The following is a 15,502-nucleotide window of genomic DNA, read 5'->3' on the forward strand; positions in this document are numbered from 1 at the left end:
AGATAGCACATGCTTCAAGAAAGGAGACCTCGTGGGAATTTTCTGGGTGTGCTTGCAGCGCTGATCTCTAAGGAGGAATGGAGGGGGCCGGGGAGAGGGCTGGAGCCCAGGTAGTAGGAAGAAAAGAGTCAAGAGTGACTGAGGTGCTTGTTAAACATTAGAGGGGGCTGTGGGGAGATTTCTTAGGACTGAGCTTCCTGAAACCTCTCAGCCACATCAAGGATGAGGGGTTGATTTGACCTCAATTCTGGTTTAAGCCCTTTGGGGAATCTTTCCCACCCTCGGTGCCGACAGGGAAGCTATGGCGCCACCAGCTTGACTTTGCACAGATGCTGGTGATCTACGGTCTACCTGGAAGATAGGAGCTGGGCCTGGGGTTTGCCTGGAGCCAAACTGGACCTGACGTCAAGCCCAGGCCGACAGGCATGACTACTTCTCACAGGCCAATGAGAAGACTGGTGAGGTGGGAGGTGGGACACACAGCCCCTTCCCTGGCTCAGTCACCACGGTGGCCTCCATTCCCGTTCACTGTTCTCCGGACACCCTGAAGCGAAAGCCATACAAAACAATTCCCCCGAAATGGAAAAATGAAACCCCGAAACAAAACACTTCTTCCCCCTTCATTCCCATCCCGACCCCGCTCCCTCCGGCCAACACCCTGAATACTCACGAGAGAACACTTTATCTATACAAAATTAATTAGAAAACAAAATATTTACATATGAAATAAACACCATCTTGATTTCTGTCACCAGCGGAGACGACAGAGCCCCCTTTGTTCTAGATTGCTGTTCGCTAGGTTAGTTGGTTTGGTTGTTTTATTTGAAAGGGATGAGGTAAGAGGAAGAGTGAGGGAGGAGCCCCTGACCTGGGACAGAGTCGGGGCGAAGAATGTTTGACGGCCCTTCGCTTTCCTCCTCCTGGAGATGTCTCACGCCTTCTGTCCTCTCTCTCCAAGTCCTTCCTTGAATCTAAGGTAAAGCACTCCGTGCTCCTCTCTCCAAATCTGCGAGAGGTTCAGCCCCTTGCCCCCAGGTTCGTTTTAGAAAGAAAACAAAGCTTTACAAGGCCTTCGGTTGGCTTGAAAATGAAAGATACTGAGGTAAAAATCAAGGAGGAGAGTGGGGGCAGCAGTCAAGGGCTGGGGGGTGAGGAAGGGAGGTGAGTCGGGGCGGGTGGGACTTGAAGAGACATGGCCGCTTCCTTCCAGAGGAGGACGAGCACCTTTCTGGTTTGTGTGTCCTGTGTGCAACATGGAGATCCTGCAGCCAAGCTTCCAAACTGACCTGGCTCTTTGGCTGCCACCCTGGGTAAGGGGAGGATGGCAGGACAGTGGAACTGACCCACGGAACACGCCTACCCCAAGTGTCAGGACTGGCAGTGACAAGTACTCGTTTCCCTTCTCAAGTTTCCAACTCTGAGTGAAGGGGGGGTATCACATCTGCCGGTGCCCTCATCCCTGGAGTTTTATATGTATATATATATATATATATATATATATTTTTTTTTTTTTTTTTATTCTTGATTGGTACAATCTGGGAGGGGAAGGAGGTGCTGCAGGAAGGTGGAGGGGTTTCTACAGAGAGTGTCCGCACTGGGTTCAGCGTCACATCCGCAGGGAGCCAGACCCAGTGGGGTAGCGGGGGACTCCCTTCTCGCCTCCCGTCCCCACTTCCGAACCTCTTCCCTTCCCTCCACTGTTTCCCGAGCTGTACTCGTGCAGCAAGGTCATGCCTCTTCACTGGCGGTTCCCTATCGGCTGTGGCCAGTTCAGGGGGGTAACAAGCCTGCTCTCCCGGCTCCAGGTTAAGCAAGAAGGGATCAAAGCATTGAAAACATCCCCCTCTCTCACTTACCCGACCATAAACGACCCCCCTGTCCTTCAACACCTTACTTAGCTCCTCCCCACAAACTGGCCAGCTGAGGGTCTAAAAAGCTCAGACGAGCTTTGTACAGTCTTCTGCCCTCAGGTACAGGCCAAAAGAATCCTGGCTGCTTCTATTTCCCTTTAGCCTTCCTGGAAAGTTCTTGGCCAAAACTGGTGGAATGTATTGGCAACCACGGAGGAATTATTTTTGTACGATTGCTCACCCACGTTTTTGTCTAGACCACAGGAACTTCTCCGTCAAGAACTTCCATCCTCCTCATTCGGGAAGGGTGAAGGGGAGAGACAGCCAAAATTCAGGTAACATAGGACCATCTCTGTTTGTATATAAGCCAAAACAAGCCCGGTGCTTAGCGATATTGAAAGAAACAACATTATGAGTCAAGGTTGCCTTCTCCGCATGAAAAGGCCTGATGACAGGCATGTACAGACAACACGTGTGCAAGTGTATATAGACACACATGCACACGCAGTCCCTCCTTCCTTGCCTCTAATGCACCACGAAACACTGCTCTGATGTACTTTCCATCAGACGCCAATGACCTTTCTTTCCAGTTCACCACCAGTAAGTCTCATGGAATTGAAGCAAACTTTTTTTTTTTTTTTTTTGGCTTATATAGAAACACACATGGCTTCCCACCCTCTGCTTGGCGCACCATCCCCAAACACACGCCATCTAAGCAACAAGAATTTAGCAAAAGCCTCTTTTCATTCACAGGCAGTATGCTAAAGGAGCTTACTGGGGCGCTTTTGCTTCCTCACCTAAACATAAAGATCAGTTCGGGGAGAGCTATCCTGTGCTCCCGCGGCCTCCTCCTGCTTCTCCTTGCTTCACTCAAAGCGGGTGGCAAAGAGTCCTTCCACGCTAGGAGCAAGCTCGCGTGTGGCCACTTCCTCCGACCACTCCGCCCTCGCCGGCTGAGCGAGCCCACCGTATCCTCTCGCGGGAACTGGGAACTGGAAGGATGGACAGACCGGGAAGGAGGAGGGGACTGGAAAGGGAGCAGAGATGCTTCTGGTCACCAGGGTCGCCCTCAGAAGGAATCGGAACTCCAGGATCCCATAAATAAATGAAAACGACAAGAAAGGAGCAAATGGGAACCAAGTTCACCCCCGTCACCCTCTGTGACATGCGCACCACACGTCCACAGCCCCGACCCTCCCGTACCCACCTTCGCCTCTCTCTTCCCTCACTCAGACATCAGACTCAATGCTAGACAGTTTCTCATACACATGCCCATTGCTGGAGCCATTGAAAGCCCTGGGGTTTTTGTTGTTAGGCACACAGGGGTTGGACTGGTTCCCTATACAGATGTCTTTCTGGAAACGGCCTGGTACGGCCCCGTGCAGGGCCGACACCACCGGCTTGTTGGTGACAAGGGCACGGAAGTCCGGCCTGGCCTTCGGCACCCCTGCCACCGTGGGCTGCCTGAAGAAGTAGGATTTGCTGCCGTGGAGCAAGCACTGGTCGTCCCCGAAAGTGGGGATGAAAGGGTTCTGCGTGACCCGGTCGGGGTAGAGCGACTTGCTGAGCATGTAGCTGCCGCCGCCGCTGCCGCCGCCGCCGCCGCCGCCGCCGCCGCCGGGGTTGCCGTGGTTGCCGTGGTTGCCGTGGTGGTGATGTCCCGCGGCCGGCGCCGCCGCCTTGCCGTTGCCGAAAGCGCTCTCGCCGGCCGGCATCTCAAACATGTGCGCGTAGGGACTGCCGTCCAGGAAGCGGCCCTTGTCTTTCAGGCTCACGCTGCGCGGGGCCAGGGCGGCCTCCTCCTTCTGCAGGTCCACGAAGGTGTCGTAGGAGTGCTGGCGCCGCAGCTTGTTCCGGGTCTTCTTCTGCGCCTTGGAGTTGGTCGGGCTCTGGGGGTACTTGGCGGCGGACGCGCTGGACGTCACGGCCACCGGGGCGGCCGGCTGGTCCAGCTCCTGCAGGGAGTTGTCCTCGCTGATGTCGTACAGGTTGCCGGCCTTCTTGCACGCCTCGCAGCGGATGCACGCCTGCCGGCCCGAGTTCTGCCCGGCCACGCTCGTCGAGTAGTTGTGCAGCTTGGACGGGCAGCTGCGGCAGAAGTTGCCCCCGGAGCGCTCTTCCCAGTCCACGTTGGCCAGGTTCTTCTCCCAGGGGGCCGGGACCCCGCCGACTCCGCCGTGCTTGTCACCCGGCCCGTGCTTGAGGTGCGCGCGGTTGGTGCAGGGCCCTCCCCCGCCGACCGAGTCGCGCTTGAAGTCCTCGCCGCGCTCCTTGTAGATGTCGGTCAGGTCCACGTGCTCCCAGTGCGGCGAGGTCTCCTTGGCGCGGAACTGGTCCAGGTAGAAGTCCCGCAGCCCCTCCTTGTCCCTGAAGTAGCGCTTGTGGTCGGGGGAGCGGGGCGGCCGGCGGCGGTAGGCCAGCTCGATCTCGTCGAACTCGCGGCGGGACTTGGCCGAGGCCGGCCGCTTCTTCAGGCTGTCCTTGTACTGCTGCTTCCGCCTCTTGGCCGCGTTGCCCTCGATGTTGCCGTAGGTGACCGTATGCGTGGAGATGTCCGACACGTCGGAGCGGATCAGGTCGTCGTGGCCGCCGTAGCGGTCGCTCTTGAACGAGAACTTGCCGTACAGGTCGCTGAGCTGGCTGTGCTTGGCGGAGGGGAGGCCGATGTCCAGGGGCTTCTTGCCGAGGGACCTGGGCTGCGTGGTGAAGGGCGGGTTGTCGCAGTCGTAGAGCCCGTCGATGGAGCTGGCGCTGCCGATGCTGTGCGGCCGGTGGTGGGGGTCCTGGTACGCGTTGCTGTCCTTCAGCTGCAGGTTGCCGAAAGTCCTCTCCACCTCGCTGATGTAGTCGCTGAAGAGGTTCTCCTCGCAGGGCGGGTTGTTGTAGGATTTGCAGTCAGAGTGCGTGAAGCTACGGCGGTGCTCGGAGATGTCGTAGACGGACGACTCGCGGCGGATGAAGTCCAGGGCGCTCTGTGGGGAGCCGTTCACGCCGGACAGGTTGGCCATGTTCTTGGCCGTGCGGAGCAGACGCAGGATGTTGGAGTGTGTGTTGTTCATGGTCGCGGTGGGGGAATTCATCACGGATTGGCGCTCCTCGATGGCCACCCCGTGGATGCAGCTGTAGATACCCTGGAGGGAGGATGGGACCGGTTAGGTCTCCGGCGAGGCAGGAGGTGACGATAAAGACCAGCCCCCAACCAACCCACCACTGACTGCCTAAGTGGACGAGAAAAGTCAGAGAAGACATGAAAGAGATGGTCTTACACACTCACAGAAACATACGGCTAGAAGCTTGCCTGCCTCATCCCCCTGCACTTAGCAAGTCGCATCACGAGCTGGTGGCCTGGCGATCCAGAGGGGACGTGGCTACACCGAGCGACTTGAGCAAATGGATTCCAATTGCAAGACAGGACATTCTTGCCTCAACTCCACTACTGACTCGAATTGACTTTCCTTTCTGTGCTGAGGTTTCTGTGTCTCAAAAATGAGGCCGTGATATCAACTGATAGCAAAAAATATTGTCAGCCTTCTGGAAATCAGTAGCAATGCTCTACAGATGCTGGGGCTTTTCGGCCCTGCTGGTCACCCTTGGCTGGCAGTCAAGCACGGCAGAGCCCAGGCGCTCACAACGGCCACTCTTTCCCGGCTCTGACAAACTTTGAGCAGCTTTTAGGATTTTGGTCACCAAATCACAGCTGAGCAATTCTCTTCTTGAGCCAAGCGTGAACCAAATTCACAGAGACAATCAGGCAGTCCTGGGGTCAAAGAGGGATTTTTCTCCTGCTGTGCCCTATACCGGGGCAGGAAGGACCTGGGACAGATATCCCAGTACTAAATAGGAATAAAGAATCCCCTTGTTGGGGAGAGGGAGGTGGGGGAGGGATGGATTGGGAGTTTGGGGTTAGCAGATGCAAACTATTATATATAGGATGGATAAACAACAAGGTCCTACTGTAGAGCACAGGGAACTACATTCAGTAGCCTGTGATAAACCATAATGGAAAAAAAACTATGAAAAAGAATATATGTACGTATAACTGAATCACTTCGCTGTGCAGCAGAAATTAACACAACATTGTAAATTAACTGTACTTCAGTAAAATAAATAAATAAATAAAAGAATCTCCTTGTAGAGTCCTCTCCTTTATTCTCTCTTTAGCTCCTGGTTTCCTCCTTATAGTTTCTCACCCAGTTACTCTGATCATAAATAATTAATATCTTAACAAATTAGTATTGACTGAGAACTCCCTGTGTGCAGCTCCTTGTGCAGAGCCCTGAAGAGCACCGTCCAGGAGAGGGAAAGGCTTGGGCTCAAGTCTAAAGTCAGGCTGACCTTCTGCCAATCTCTTGTTCCCTGCCTTGAAAGGTGGACACATTTGGAACTTTTCTGCCTGGGAAGGTCTTTGCAGAGGAGGTTGTTTGAACTGTATCTTTAAAAACTAGGGGGATAAATTTGGAAAGGGGCTGTCCCGATGGAGGGGGATGAGAGGAGAGAAGATTAGAAAGGAGAACCGCAGCTAAATGGGAAAGAAGGAAGATTTGCATATGATAAGCCTCAGTTTCCCCGAGGCAGCAGTGAGATAAGAGATCTTTAAGAGAAGGTTCCTCTACTTTCCTTCTCAGGCCTCCTTTCTAACCCTTCTTGATTATGGCCAGGAGAAAATGCATTCTTCCTCTACAGAGCCATTGATTAGGTCGAGGGGCTACGAATGGGATTTCTATTACAGGTTCCCCCCGCTGCTGCCATCCCCGTCTCTGGAGAGGTCTTGGGAAGGGCCACGCAGTGCAACGTCGTGGCTCAGGGACCACAAGTCCCAACCTCCAGCTCCCAGGTAACTGAATAGCCTGCAGCAACTCACAGCCAGAGAGGACACTTTCTGTATCAACTAAAGTACTACAGGAAAACAATCGAAAGATGGAACAATTTAATGAGTACTCCATTTTCTTATATAATTCCATTAGAGACAAAGTTGGTAATTTATGTCTGAAGCCTAGACCTCTATTCGAAGAGGACATTTGAGTTCACCTCTCATGAATGAATCCCATAACTTTATTAACAAATTCAAAAGAAGTCTGTTTTGTTTTGTTTTTTTTTAGCTCTTCCCTGTGACCCTCTGTTCATATTCGAAACTGTGTTCAAAATCTCACTTTGGACTAGACACATAGAAGAGAACTAAATAAAGAACGAGGTTATACTCTTGCTCCAATTAAGGAAGTTTCTGGAATGCAAATTTCTTACAGGTCAGGACTTATTTCTGAAGGTTCTGTTAAGCTCTTTAACTCCCCAAACTCACACATGGTTAAAACATAGAGTAGGACGGTGAAATTACCAACAATATACCTTTGGATGTCAGAATAAGAGAGATCTATTTCACGATTTAAATAGAAATGGGATTTTTTAAAAGGATTAAATGATTAATCCCACCTCTGCAGAATTAACTAACGGTGATGAAAGGCATCTGGGAAAAGGCCAAATGTTTCATTTTGATAGATCTGCCAGTTCTTATTGGGAACCAAATGCCCAAACCCCAGACAGAAATCTGTTTCTTGAAGGAAAAACTGCATCACCTGTTTTTTGAGCCACTTGAAATTATGTCACCCCATCCCCCTGGGGAAATGTACATGATGCGGTTTCTCGCTTTAGCAGCCTCAGGCTGGAGTTAGTGCCCTCCTGGGTCTCTGTGCTCTGCACAGTGAGCTGTCTTTCCCAAGCTCCAAGCACCTAAATCAAAACACTTACTCTGCTGATGGAGAAGACCATGCCAGGCTTGCCAGAACACACACCCATAAAGCAGTGCCTGAACTGCCAATAGAAGAGGTGTTCGCAAATGAAGGTGATGAGGCTGAGAGCCATGGCGGCCCCCAGCATGTAGAAGACGCCCGCCATGTTGTCAATGTCCAGCTGGCTGCTCATGACCTCATTCTTCTCATTGTGGCAGATGCCCGTGAGCCACAGAGCTTCCAGCTCCTCCATCTCCCCTGGGGATGGGACAGGAAGGAGAGCAGGCAGAGAGAGGAGAGAGGGGAGGAGTAGAGAGAGGGGGTGAGAGGGGTGTTGGGGAAAGGAGAGGAAAACATGAGAGAGAAAGAGAGGAGATATAAAGAAAGAAAACCAACAGAGAAAGTTAGTGATTTTATTAAATACCGTTATGTATTAACTTATCAATGTATTCAAGTATTCAATGAAACCATAACGTGGGTACCACCGGTGACACAAAGATAGGAGACATTACCTCTGTGCCCCATTACCTACCCAGTGTAAAAATGGTATATAAACAATCAGTATGACAAGCTATATGCAGGTCACAAGAGCTGCTTGAATTAGTGAGAGTAATTTTGCAGATGGGTGGCCAGTGGGTTTTCATGAGGAATGTAGGACTTGGAGGTGGGCATGGTGAATGGGTGACTTTTAATTTATATTGTACAAAAAGGCACTCCAGGCAGCAGAAATAGCATGATCAAGGGGAGGAAGGTAGAAAATCACAAGGCGTATTTGGGAAAGGCAGGCAGAACGAGTCAAACAGAGTAACAGTAGGCAAAGGAAGCTGAATACAAAAGGTTGATGCAAGATCGCTGAGGGCCTGAGTATCAGACTAAAGCACTTTGAGCTTTTTGTTGTTGTTGCTGTAGACAGTGAGGAACAACATAACCGAACAAGCGATTCAGAAAATTGCTCTCAAAAAATGTGCAAAGCAGACTGGGTGGGGGGAGGAGAGACAGAGACATATCGGCAGAGAGACTGATTGATTCCCTAGAGGCCCTCAGGCTTCCTGATCTCTTGTTGAAAATATAAGTATTCACAGTAAAAGGGAGGAAGCTGCAGTAAAATGAGACCACCAAATTCGGACCTGCCTCCTTTTAACGCTGCTTAAGGAAGTTTTGATTAATTCAAGTCATGCCAGGTTACAATAACCTTGATCCACTTCAGTGGATACTAGGAATTAGAAAGGTAGAAATCGTAGACAAAAAGGAAAATGACGGAAACCATATGCCCGAGAATGCATCTAATTCTAGAGAAGCGAAAATCTGAAAATCTCATGAGGAAAATTGCCTGTTCCAATAGTTCCAGTTTGGTTCAAAATGTGAACCTTGTCTGAATAATCTGACCGAAGCTCTGGCAACTTCTGCAAATCGTCTCTACAGCTGCTCTTCCTCGTGCATAGAGGCCCCGTTATTGCCTTTAAGTGACAGCTGCATTACAATGACAGAAGCTCTTAGACCAAAATGGCTTGTAACACTCCACCTAGAACCCCCCTCCTCTTTCCAATGTTAATCAAATCACTTTTTACTCATTTCTTGGCTCAAACTATGATTTTCCTAACTAGGGAACAACTGACCTCACCCAGAGTCTGACAATCCCCCTATGCTCTTCTGCTGCTTCCCGCATCCCTAACAGCAAAGATTCTGCAGACAGAACTCAGGGAACCGCTTGGTTGATGGCCTGTGAGGCCAAGTAGAGTCGGGCTGCTCATCCGTAACTGGATTAGCTTCTGTGAGACGAACAGGAGGAGTAGGTGCTTTAGACAATAAAGTGAAGAGGGGTGCGGAAGGCGTGAGTGTAATGAAACAGGAGATGAGATTTTCTCAAAGCAAGCTGTCTGCTCAGTCTGCCACGAGAGTCACGCTGGGGAGTGAGTGCCTTCCGGTGTCTGCCTCTGAGGACCCTGGCCCTGCTTCCTACCTCTTCCAGAGGGAAAAGCAAGATGGGAGAGGGAAGGACGAGCAGATGGCCACGTGTGGATTTCTCTGGGCCCAGAGAGAGCAGAGACCTTTCCGAAATTCCATCCACTGCTCTGGCCACATGCGAGAAGGCTGTTTGGGGAACTTCTAATCCCAGCCCCTCTTACTTTATCCCTGAGGGTTGGATCATACCCTGCAATCCTGAAACACACCTCCTTGACTGACTAATCCTCTCCCCCAAATTTCACCCTGGGTTGGATTGTATAACCACACCCCGCTGCCCCCCGCAGTTCCTTTGTTGAAGTCCTAACTCCCAGTACCTTGAAATGTGACTTTATTTGGAAGCAGGGTAATTGCAGATGTAACTGGTTAAGATGAGGTCACCTGGATACGGTGGGCTCCTAATCCAATATAACTGGTATCCTCAAAAAGGGAGGGAATCAGACACAGACATGTACAGAGGGAAAACATGCACACAGGGAGAAAGCCATGTGAACATGAAGGCAGAGCAGGGGTGATGCGTCTACAAGCCAAGGAACGCTGTAGATTGCCAGCAAACCACCATGAGCTCAGGGGAGAGGCATGGAGCGGATCCTCCCTCGAGTCCCTCATTAGGAACCAAAGCCGACACTTTGATCTTAGGGTTCTGGCCTCCAGAACCTTGAGCCAAATGTCTGTTGTTTAAGTCACTCAGTTGGTGGTACTTTGTTACAAAGCGTTAGGAAACTAATAATATATACCCTCCAAATCTCCTAGTATACTGTGAAATGCTTTTCTGGAAATGCAGAGATAAGAGGGATGGGGAAGGAAGAAGGGGTGATGTTTCGGACTGGCCATCGGAAGAGGCCAAATAGGCACTGTCCCTTTCTTTAACTCACCATCTCCGAAGAGCTGCAGGATAGCAAGGTCCACTTGGCGCTTCCATCCAGAATCCTTTTGGATGGCAATGCCATAACCAGTGGAAGCAAAGACCTTCCCGCTGCCAATGGTCACCAGCTTGCAGCCTTCGTCTCTGCCTGCCATGTAGTTCAGCACTGCTGCATCGTAGATGAAGGCATCCAGTTTCCTGCGGGAGAAAGAAACAAACAGAGCAAGTCCAGTGGAGGAATTTTAGTACAAAACTACCAATGGGGTCATTAATAGGAAGCAGTAGGGCTCCAGCAGACTGTGGGGAGAAGTGGTTCAAAGTAAGGCTCAAGGTGGAACTCAGCCAGAAACTAAAGCCTAAATCCCAGGCTGTTCTTTGTGTGATTTCAGGTTGAAAGGAGGAGTTCTCTCCCTCCCACTGGGAATGATGAGAATGTAAGCTGGGCCTGAAGCCAACTCATAAGCTGTGTCTGAAAGGAGATGGAGTAAAAAGGAATCAATAAAAATAATAACAGAAATAATGAAAAGGAACCATCACAATGATAACAACAAATAGCATGGGTTAGACTTATATACCATTTTTCATTTCTCAGTTCATTACAGTCTGGAGTGGGGTAAGTGTAGGTAGACGTGCAGCAGTAGATGGGCAATGCTTTTTTTGCAGTCAGAAGGGTTTCAATATTCTGTTTTGCAGCGCAAGGAGAGAAGTGAGTCATTGGGGTGGTGGCAGCACAAGCTTGTGTCAAGAGCAAATGTGTGAAACCACAAGCCAGTGCAGCATACAGGAGAATTCAGAGAATTCAAATTCCAAAACGTATGAGAATCTCATTGTACATACTGTGCTTTTTCAAGGAAAGAATATATAGGGAAGGGGGTAAAGCTAGGGGCAAGGTCAGGAAGGTACAGGTCAGTATTTAAACACATCAAAGGGAGAAGAAGAAATTGATATATTCATATAGGTAATAGAGAGATCTGCAAGAAAGAGAGACAGGCATCATCCTCTTCACTTTTACAAGTTAAGTTAGCGTTACTCCTCCTTAAGAAAAAAGAAACCCTTTCTGGCATGATAAGACACAGAACACTTTTTCAAAAGGCCTGTGAGTATCCTTTAGGAGGCGTGTCCATCAAAAAGCCAAAGCTCTGATTGACAACTGTGATTGTACCAGGGACCAGACTGCCCAAAGTGGTCCATCCCAAACTCAAATCCCATCTTCTGAAATCTGCTGTGACTTCATAATGATAAGACGGAGTCTAACAGTATTTAATAAACATGCATCTGGGTGGTTCTTCCAGAACCAGAGCCACCAGGAGGTCTAAGTGTTGCTAGTTAACCTACAACACAGGAAATCAGCTGTGAGGCCCCAGGACCCTCAAATTCCAACAACTCTCATGGTCAACTGTCTGTCTTATTCTGCAGCTGTGGCTTCTGAAGGCCAAATGAATGAAGGAACCAATGTGGCTGAGATTATGCAAGCAAACATATTTGCAGTTCATGAGCTCCTTTTAGTGAACGAACTGAGATTATAGAGCTGGAGCAAAGAATGCCGATTTTGTTGGAATTGGAGATTGGTTAACACATTCTTACCGTGTGTTACCTAAAAATGTTTACCCTTTCATTGTTTATTTCTCCTTGTCCATAAGACACCAAAATCATCATTTTCACCTTTTGGTCAACAGGTCTTTATTTCGTGTGTAATGCGTGAACTTTAGCCTTGACTCTCCCCTTCGACTTTTACCATCTATTACATTCTTGTTTCATGTTTACATTAATGCAAGTAGAATACAGTTTATTAAAAATACATAGAAGTGAATAATAGCATAGGAATCTCTGTGCACTGGTCACTTTAACTTGGAGATCCATAAGGAGCAAATGCTGCCTTCTTTGCTTTAACATGGTGTGGCACCAAGCATGGCACATCTGATTCCACGTATGTTTAATAAACGTGAGCAACATATCAAAGATTCTGAGCTTGGAAGCAGTTCTTACCCTGTTTTCAGGGAGAGCAATGCATCATCCACACCCCTCTGGTTGAACTTCCCCATGTAGGCGTGCATTTCCGCATAGTTATTGCGAATATTCCTCTCCGTGCTGCCGTTGGGCACAGTACCAAAGCGGAAAGGGGGTGAGAAGTCATTAGGTCTCTGGAACTGGAGACAGAGAGAGAGAGAGAGAGACAGAGAGAGAGAGAGAGAGAGAGAGAGAGAGATAGAGAGAGAGAGAGAGAGAATATGAGTGCTTCAGAAAATGTGAAGAGATATTATGTTAGCATTAGTGGATTTATCATGGAAGGGACAAACAAGAGTTCACCAAATACATTAGCCCTCACTCAGGAGCAGCAATTGCTATCTGAAAGTGAACTTCAATTCAACTCAATTTATTCCACATTGTTGAGAGCTTTCTATCTGCCCACCCTTGACTTGAATCTGTAACACTTGTGTGCCTCATTTATGCACACTGCACAAAACCAGGGATGATGGAAATGTGCTATTAGCGTAACTGCAGTGGGCTGGTTACCTTTATTTCTGAAAATTGTGTGAAATCTGCTTCCAGGCCCCTTCATTGCACTATCAAGGCTACAGGACCTTAGTGAGGTAAGCTACATCATACTCCTGAAAATCACTTGTTGGATAGCAAATACGTTTTGCTAAGAAGTTTTCTCTAGACCTTGCTTGATGCTTTAAAAGAGCCCATATTTATCCTACATGAGTTGTAGGATAAATTGTAAAAGCAAATGCAATTTTAATTATGTTCCCTCTCGTGTTTAAGAACTGAGTGTGTATTACCAGGGCTTAGCATCACAAAGTGAACTCTCTTGGATTTTCACCCCTATGACATCAACTTTACTTCTGGCTATTGCCCTGCAATGAGCAAGTCTTTATGTTGCTTCCTGAACACACAATTCATTCATTTGTATCTTCACGGCCTCACAGAGTCTGTTCCCTCAGCCTGAACTCACCTTTCCCCCCGGGCCAATTCATGTCCTTCACCTCAACATGTAACTCAAAGCAATTTCTTCAGGACACTTTCTATGAGTTCTTCCTTCCATCAAGTCTACCCAACAGTGACCTATCAGTACTTTGTGTTCTTGGTTTAGATCATAATTAATACTACAAATTCATTTACTTTCTAAATGAGCTGGCTAAGTTCTGAGAGCTAGTCTCTGACGTAGTCATGAAGCTCTAGATTGAGACAGATATGGACTGAAGAGGAGCTCTGCCACTTATTACTGTGTGACGTGGGGCAAGTAATAGGAGCTCTCTGTGCATAATTTCCTCATATGTAATAAGGAGACAATAATGTCTACTTTTCAAGATTGTTGTGTGTATTAAATGATACAATGTACGAGAAGTGCATGGCACAGCATCTTGCACACAGTAAGTGCTCAAAGAAGACTCCTTATATTATTTTAAATTCATGTCTATATTCTGCATTCCCTAGCAAACTTCATACTTTCTAAGTTTCTCACTCTATTAGAACAGCAATGATCAGATAGAATGTGACCAGAGTGTGTGGTCATATGTGCTGTGCCTTGGTATAGGAAAGACAATCTAGATATCTGAAGTCCACTTGGTTTCAATACTATACCATTTACTGTGGAGATACATTTGAAAATCTAACTCAGGAGTACTCTGAAGCTTTGGAGCTGTCTGGGCTTCAAGCCATCCTCCTTTCTCCTTCCCTTGACCTGAGACACTCAAGAGCTTCTCAGAATATGGGGATTTCATGGACCACAAAATGTCACAGCACCAGGAACCGTAAATGCCATCTTCATTGCTTAAAGTTGGCCATAGTTAAAAGTAAGGTCATGCAGTGGTGTTTTGTTAGGTAATCTGAAATGCATCAAAAGACCACCACTCTCTGACTTGCCACGGTGCTTTTTGCCATTAAGAGTTTCTGTTTAATTATTTTTAAACAGGTTATGATTTTTAAGTGAATAAAGACACTATAAAAGAGTCAAAGAATTTAAGAGTTGGATGAGCCACTCAAGGTTAACTAGTCCAAACCTTTCATTTTACAGATGAAGACAGAGGCCCACAGAGGACAAGTAATTTGCTCAATGTCCCACAGTAGCAGTGATGGCTAACATTACCAGGAATCATGTTGGCTTAATTAATAGTATTCCTCATGGTCCCCAGCAGAAAGCAAGTTTAAAGTAAACAGGGATATCTTTTGTTGGAAGAGACAGAATGCTGTGCATAGAACTGTCAATTACAACACTTTAGATGTCTGAAAAAAGGTATCCCCCAATCAAAAGTAGAGTAGATACCATGGCAGGCAGCAGTATAACCAAATAAGCTCCCTTTAATCAGTAATTCCCCACTTTGCTAGGACAATGACAACTGATGCTCACAGTGTCCAAATACTAGGGTTCAAAGTATTTTCTGAAACATCAATGAATGTTGAAATCATGTCCAGTACAATTCTGGTATAAATTTTTATGTTCTAGTTTTTTTGAAAATCGGCAATCCGTGTAAGGTAGATACGATAATTTTTTTTAAATTAAAAATTTTTTATTGAAGTATAACTGATTTATAGTGTTGTGTTAATTTCTGCTGTACAGCAAAGTGATTCAGTTATACAAATATATATTATTTTTCATATTCTTTTCCATTATGGTTTATAACAGGCCATTGAATATAGTTCCCTGCGCCATATAGTAGGACCTTGTTGTTTATCCATTCTATATATATAATAGTTTTCATCTGCTAATCCCAAACTCCCAATCCTTCCCCCCCGCCACCGCCTCCGCCTTCCCCTTGGCAACCACAAATCTGTTCTCTATAGATACAACAATTTTTGACTAACCAAATGGAATGTGATACCCAGAGTGCCTCACGTCCTGATGAAGCTAGATTATGGGAAGTTTCCATACTACTCTTAATTAACTTTAATTTCTAAGTTATCTTTAGATTTCTAGATGCTGTTTTATAACTGTATCTTTGAATACATAAAAACTAAAGAAATAAATAAAGGACCTAGAATAGCCAAGATGACCTTGAAGAAGAAGAACAAAGTTGAAAGACTTATACTACCTGACTTCAAGACTTATAAAGCTGTAGTAATCATGACAGTGGGATATTAGCATAGAAAGAGTAAAGAGA

The 15,502-nt window shown here is 47.5% G+C and overlaps 1 protein-coding gene across 1 annotated transcript in view; it reads right to left on the reverse strand.

Annotated features, from left to right (window-relative positions):
* Window positions 1–3,079: 3,079 nt before the first annotated feature.
* The window catches only part of GRIN2B (glutamate ionotropic receptor NMDA type subunit 2B), a 409,459-nt gene continuing 397,036 nt past the window's right edge, over window positions 3,080–15,502 (reverse strand). Inside the window, exons 10-13 of the mRNA XM_068560520.1 lie at window positions 12,387–12,547; window positions 10,411–10,598; window positions 7,593–7,831; window positions 3,080–4,981 (exon numbers count right to left, since the gene is read on the reverse strand). Of these exons, the coding sequence (XP_068416621.1) occupies window positions 3,080–4,981; window positions 7,593–7,831; window positions 10,411–10,598; window positions 12,387–12,547 (2,490 nt within the window). The remainder of the gene's footprint in view (window positions 4,982–7,592; window positions 7,832–10,410; window positions 10,599–12,386; window positions 12,548–15,502) is intronic.

The sequence above is a fragment of the Eschrichtius robustus genome, chromosome 13, assembly GCF_028021215.1.
Source record: "Eschrichtius robustus isolate mEscRob2 chromosome 13, mEscRob2.pri, whole genome shotgun sequence".
In the NCBI taxonomy this organism is placed as follows: Eukaryota; Metazoa; Chordata; class Mammalia; order Artiodactyla; family Eschrichtiidae; genus Eschrichtius; species Eschrichtius robustus.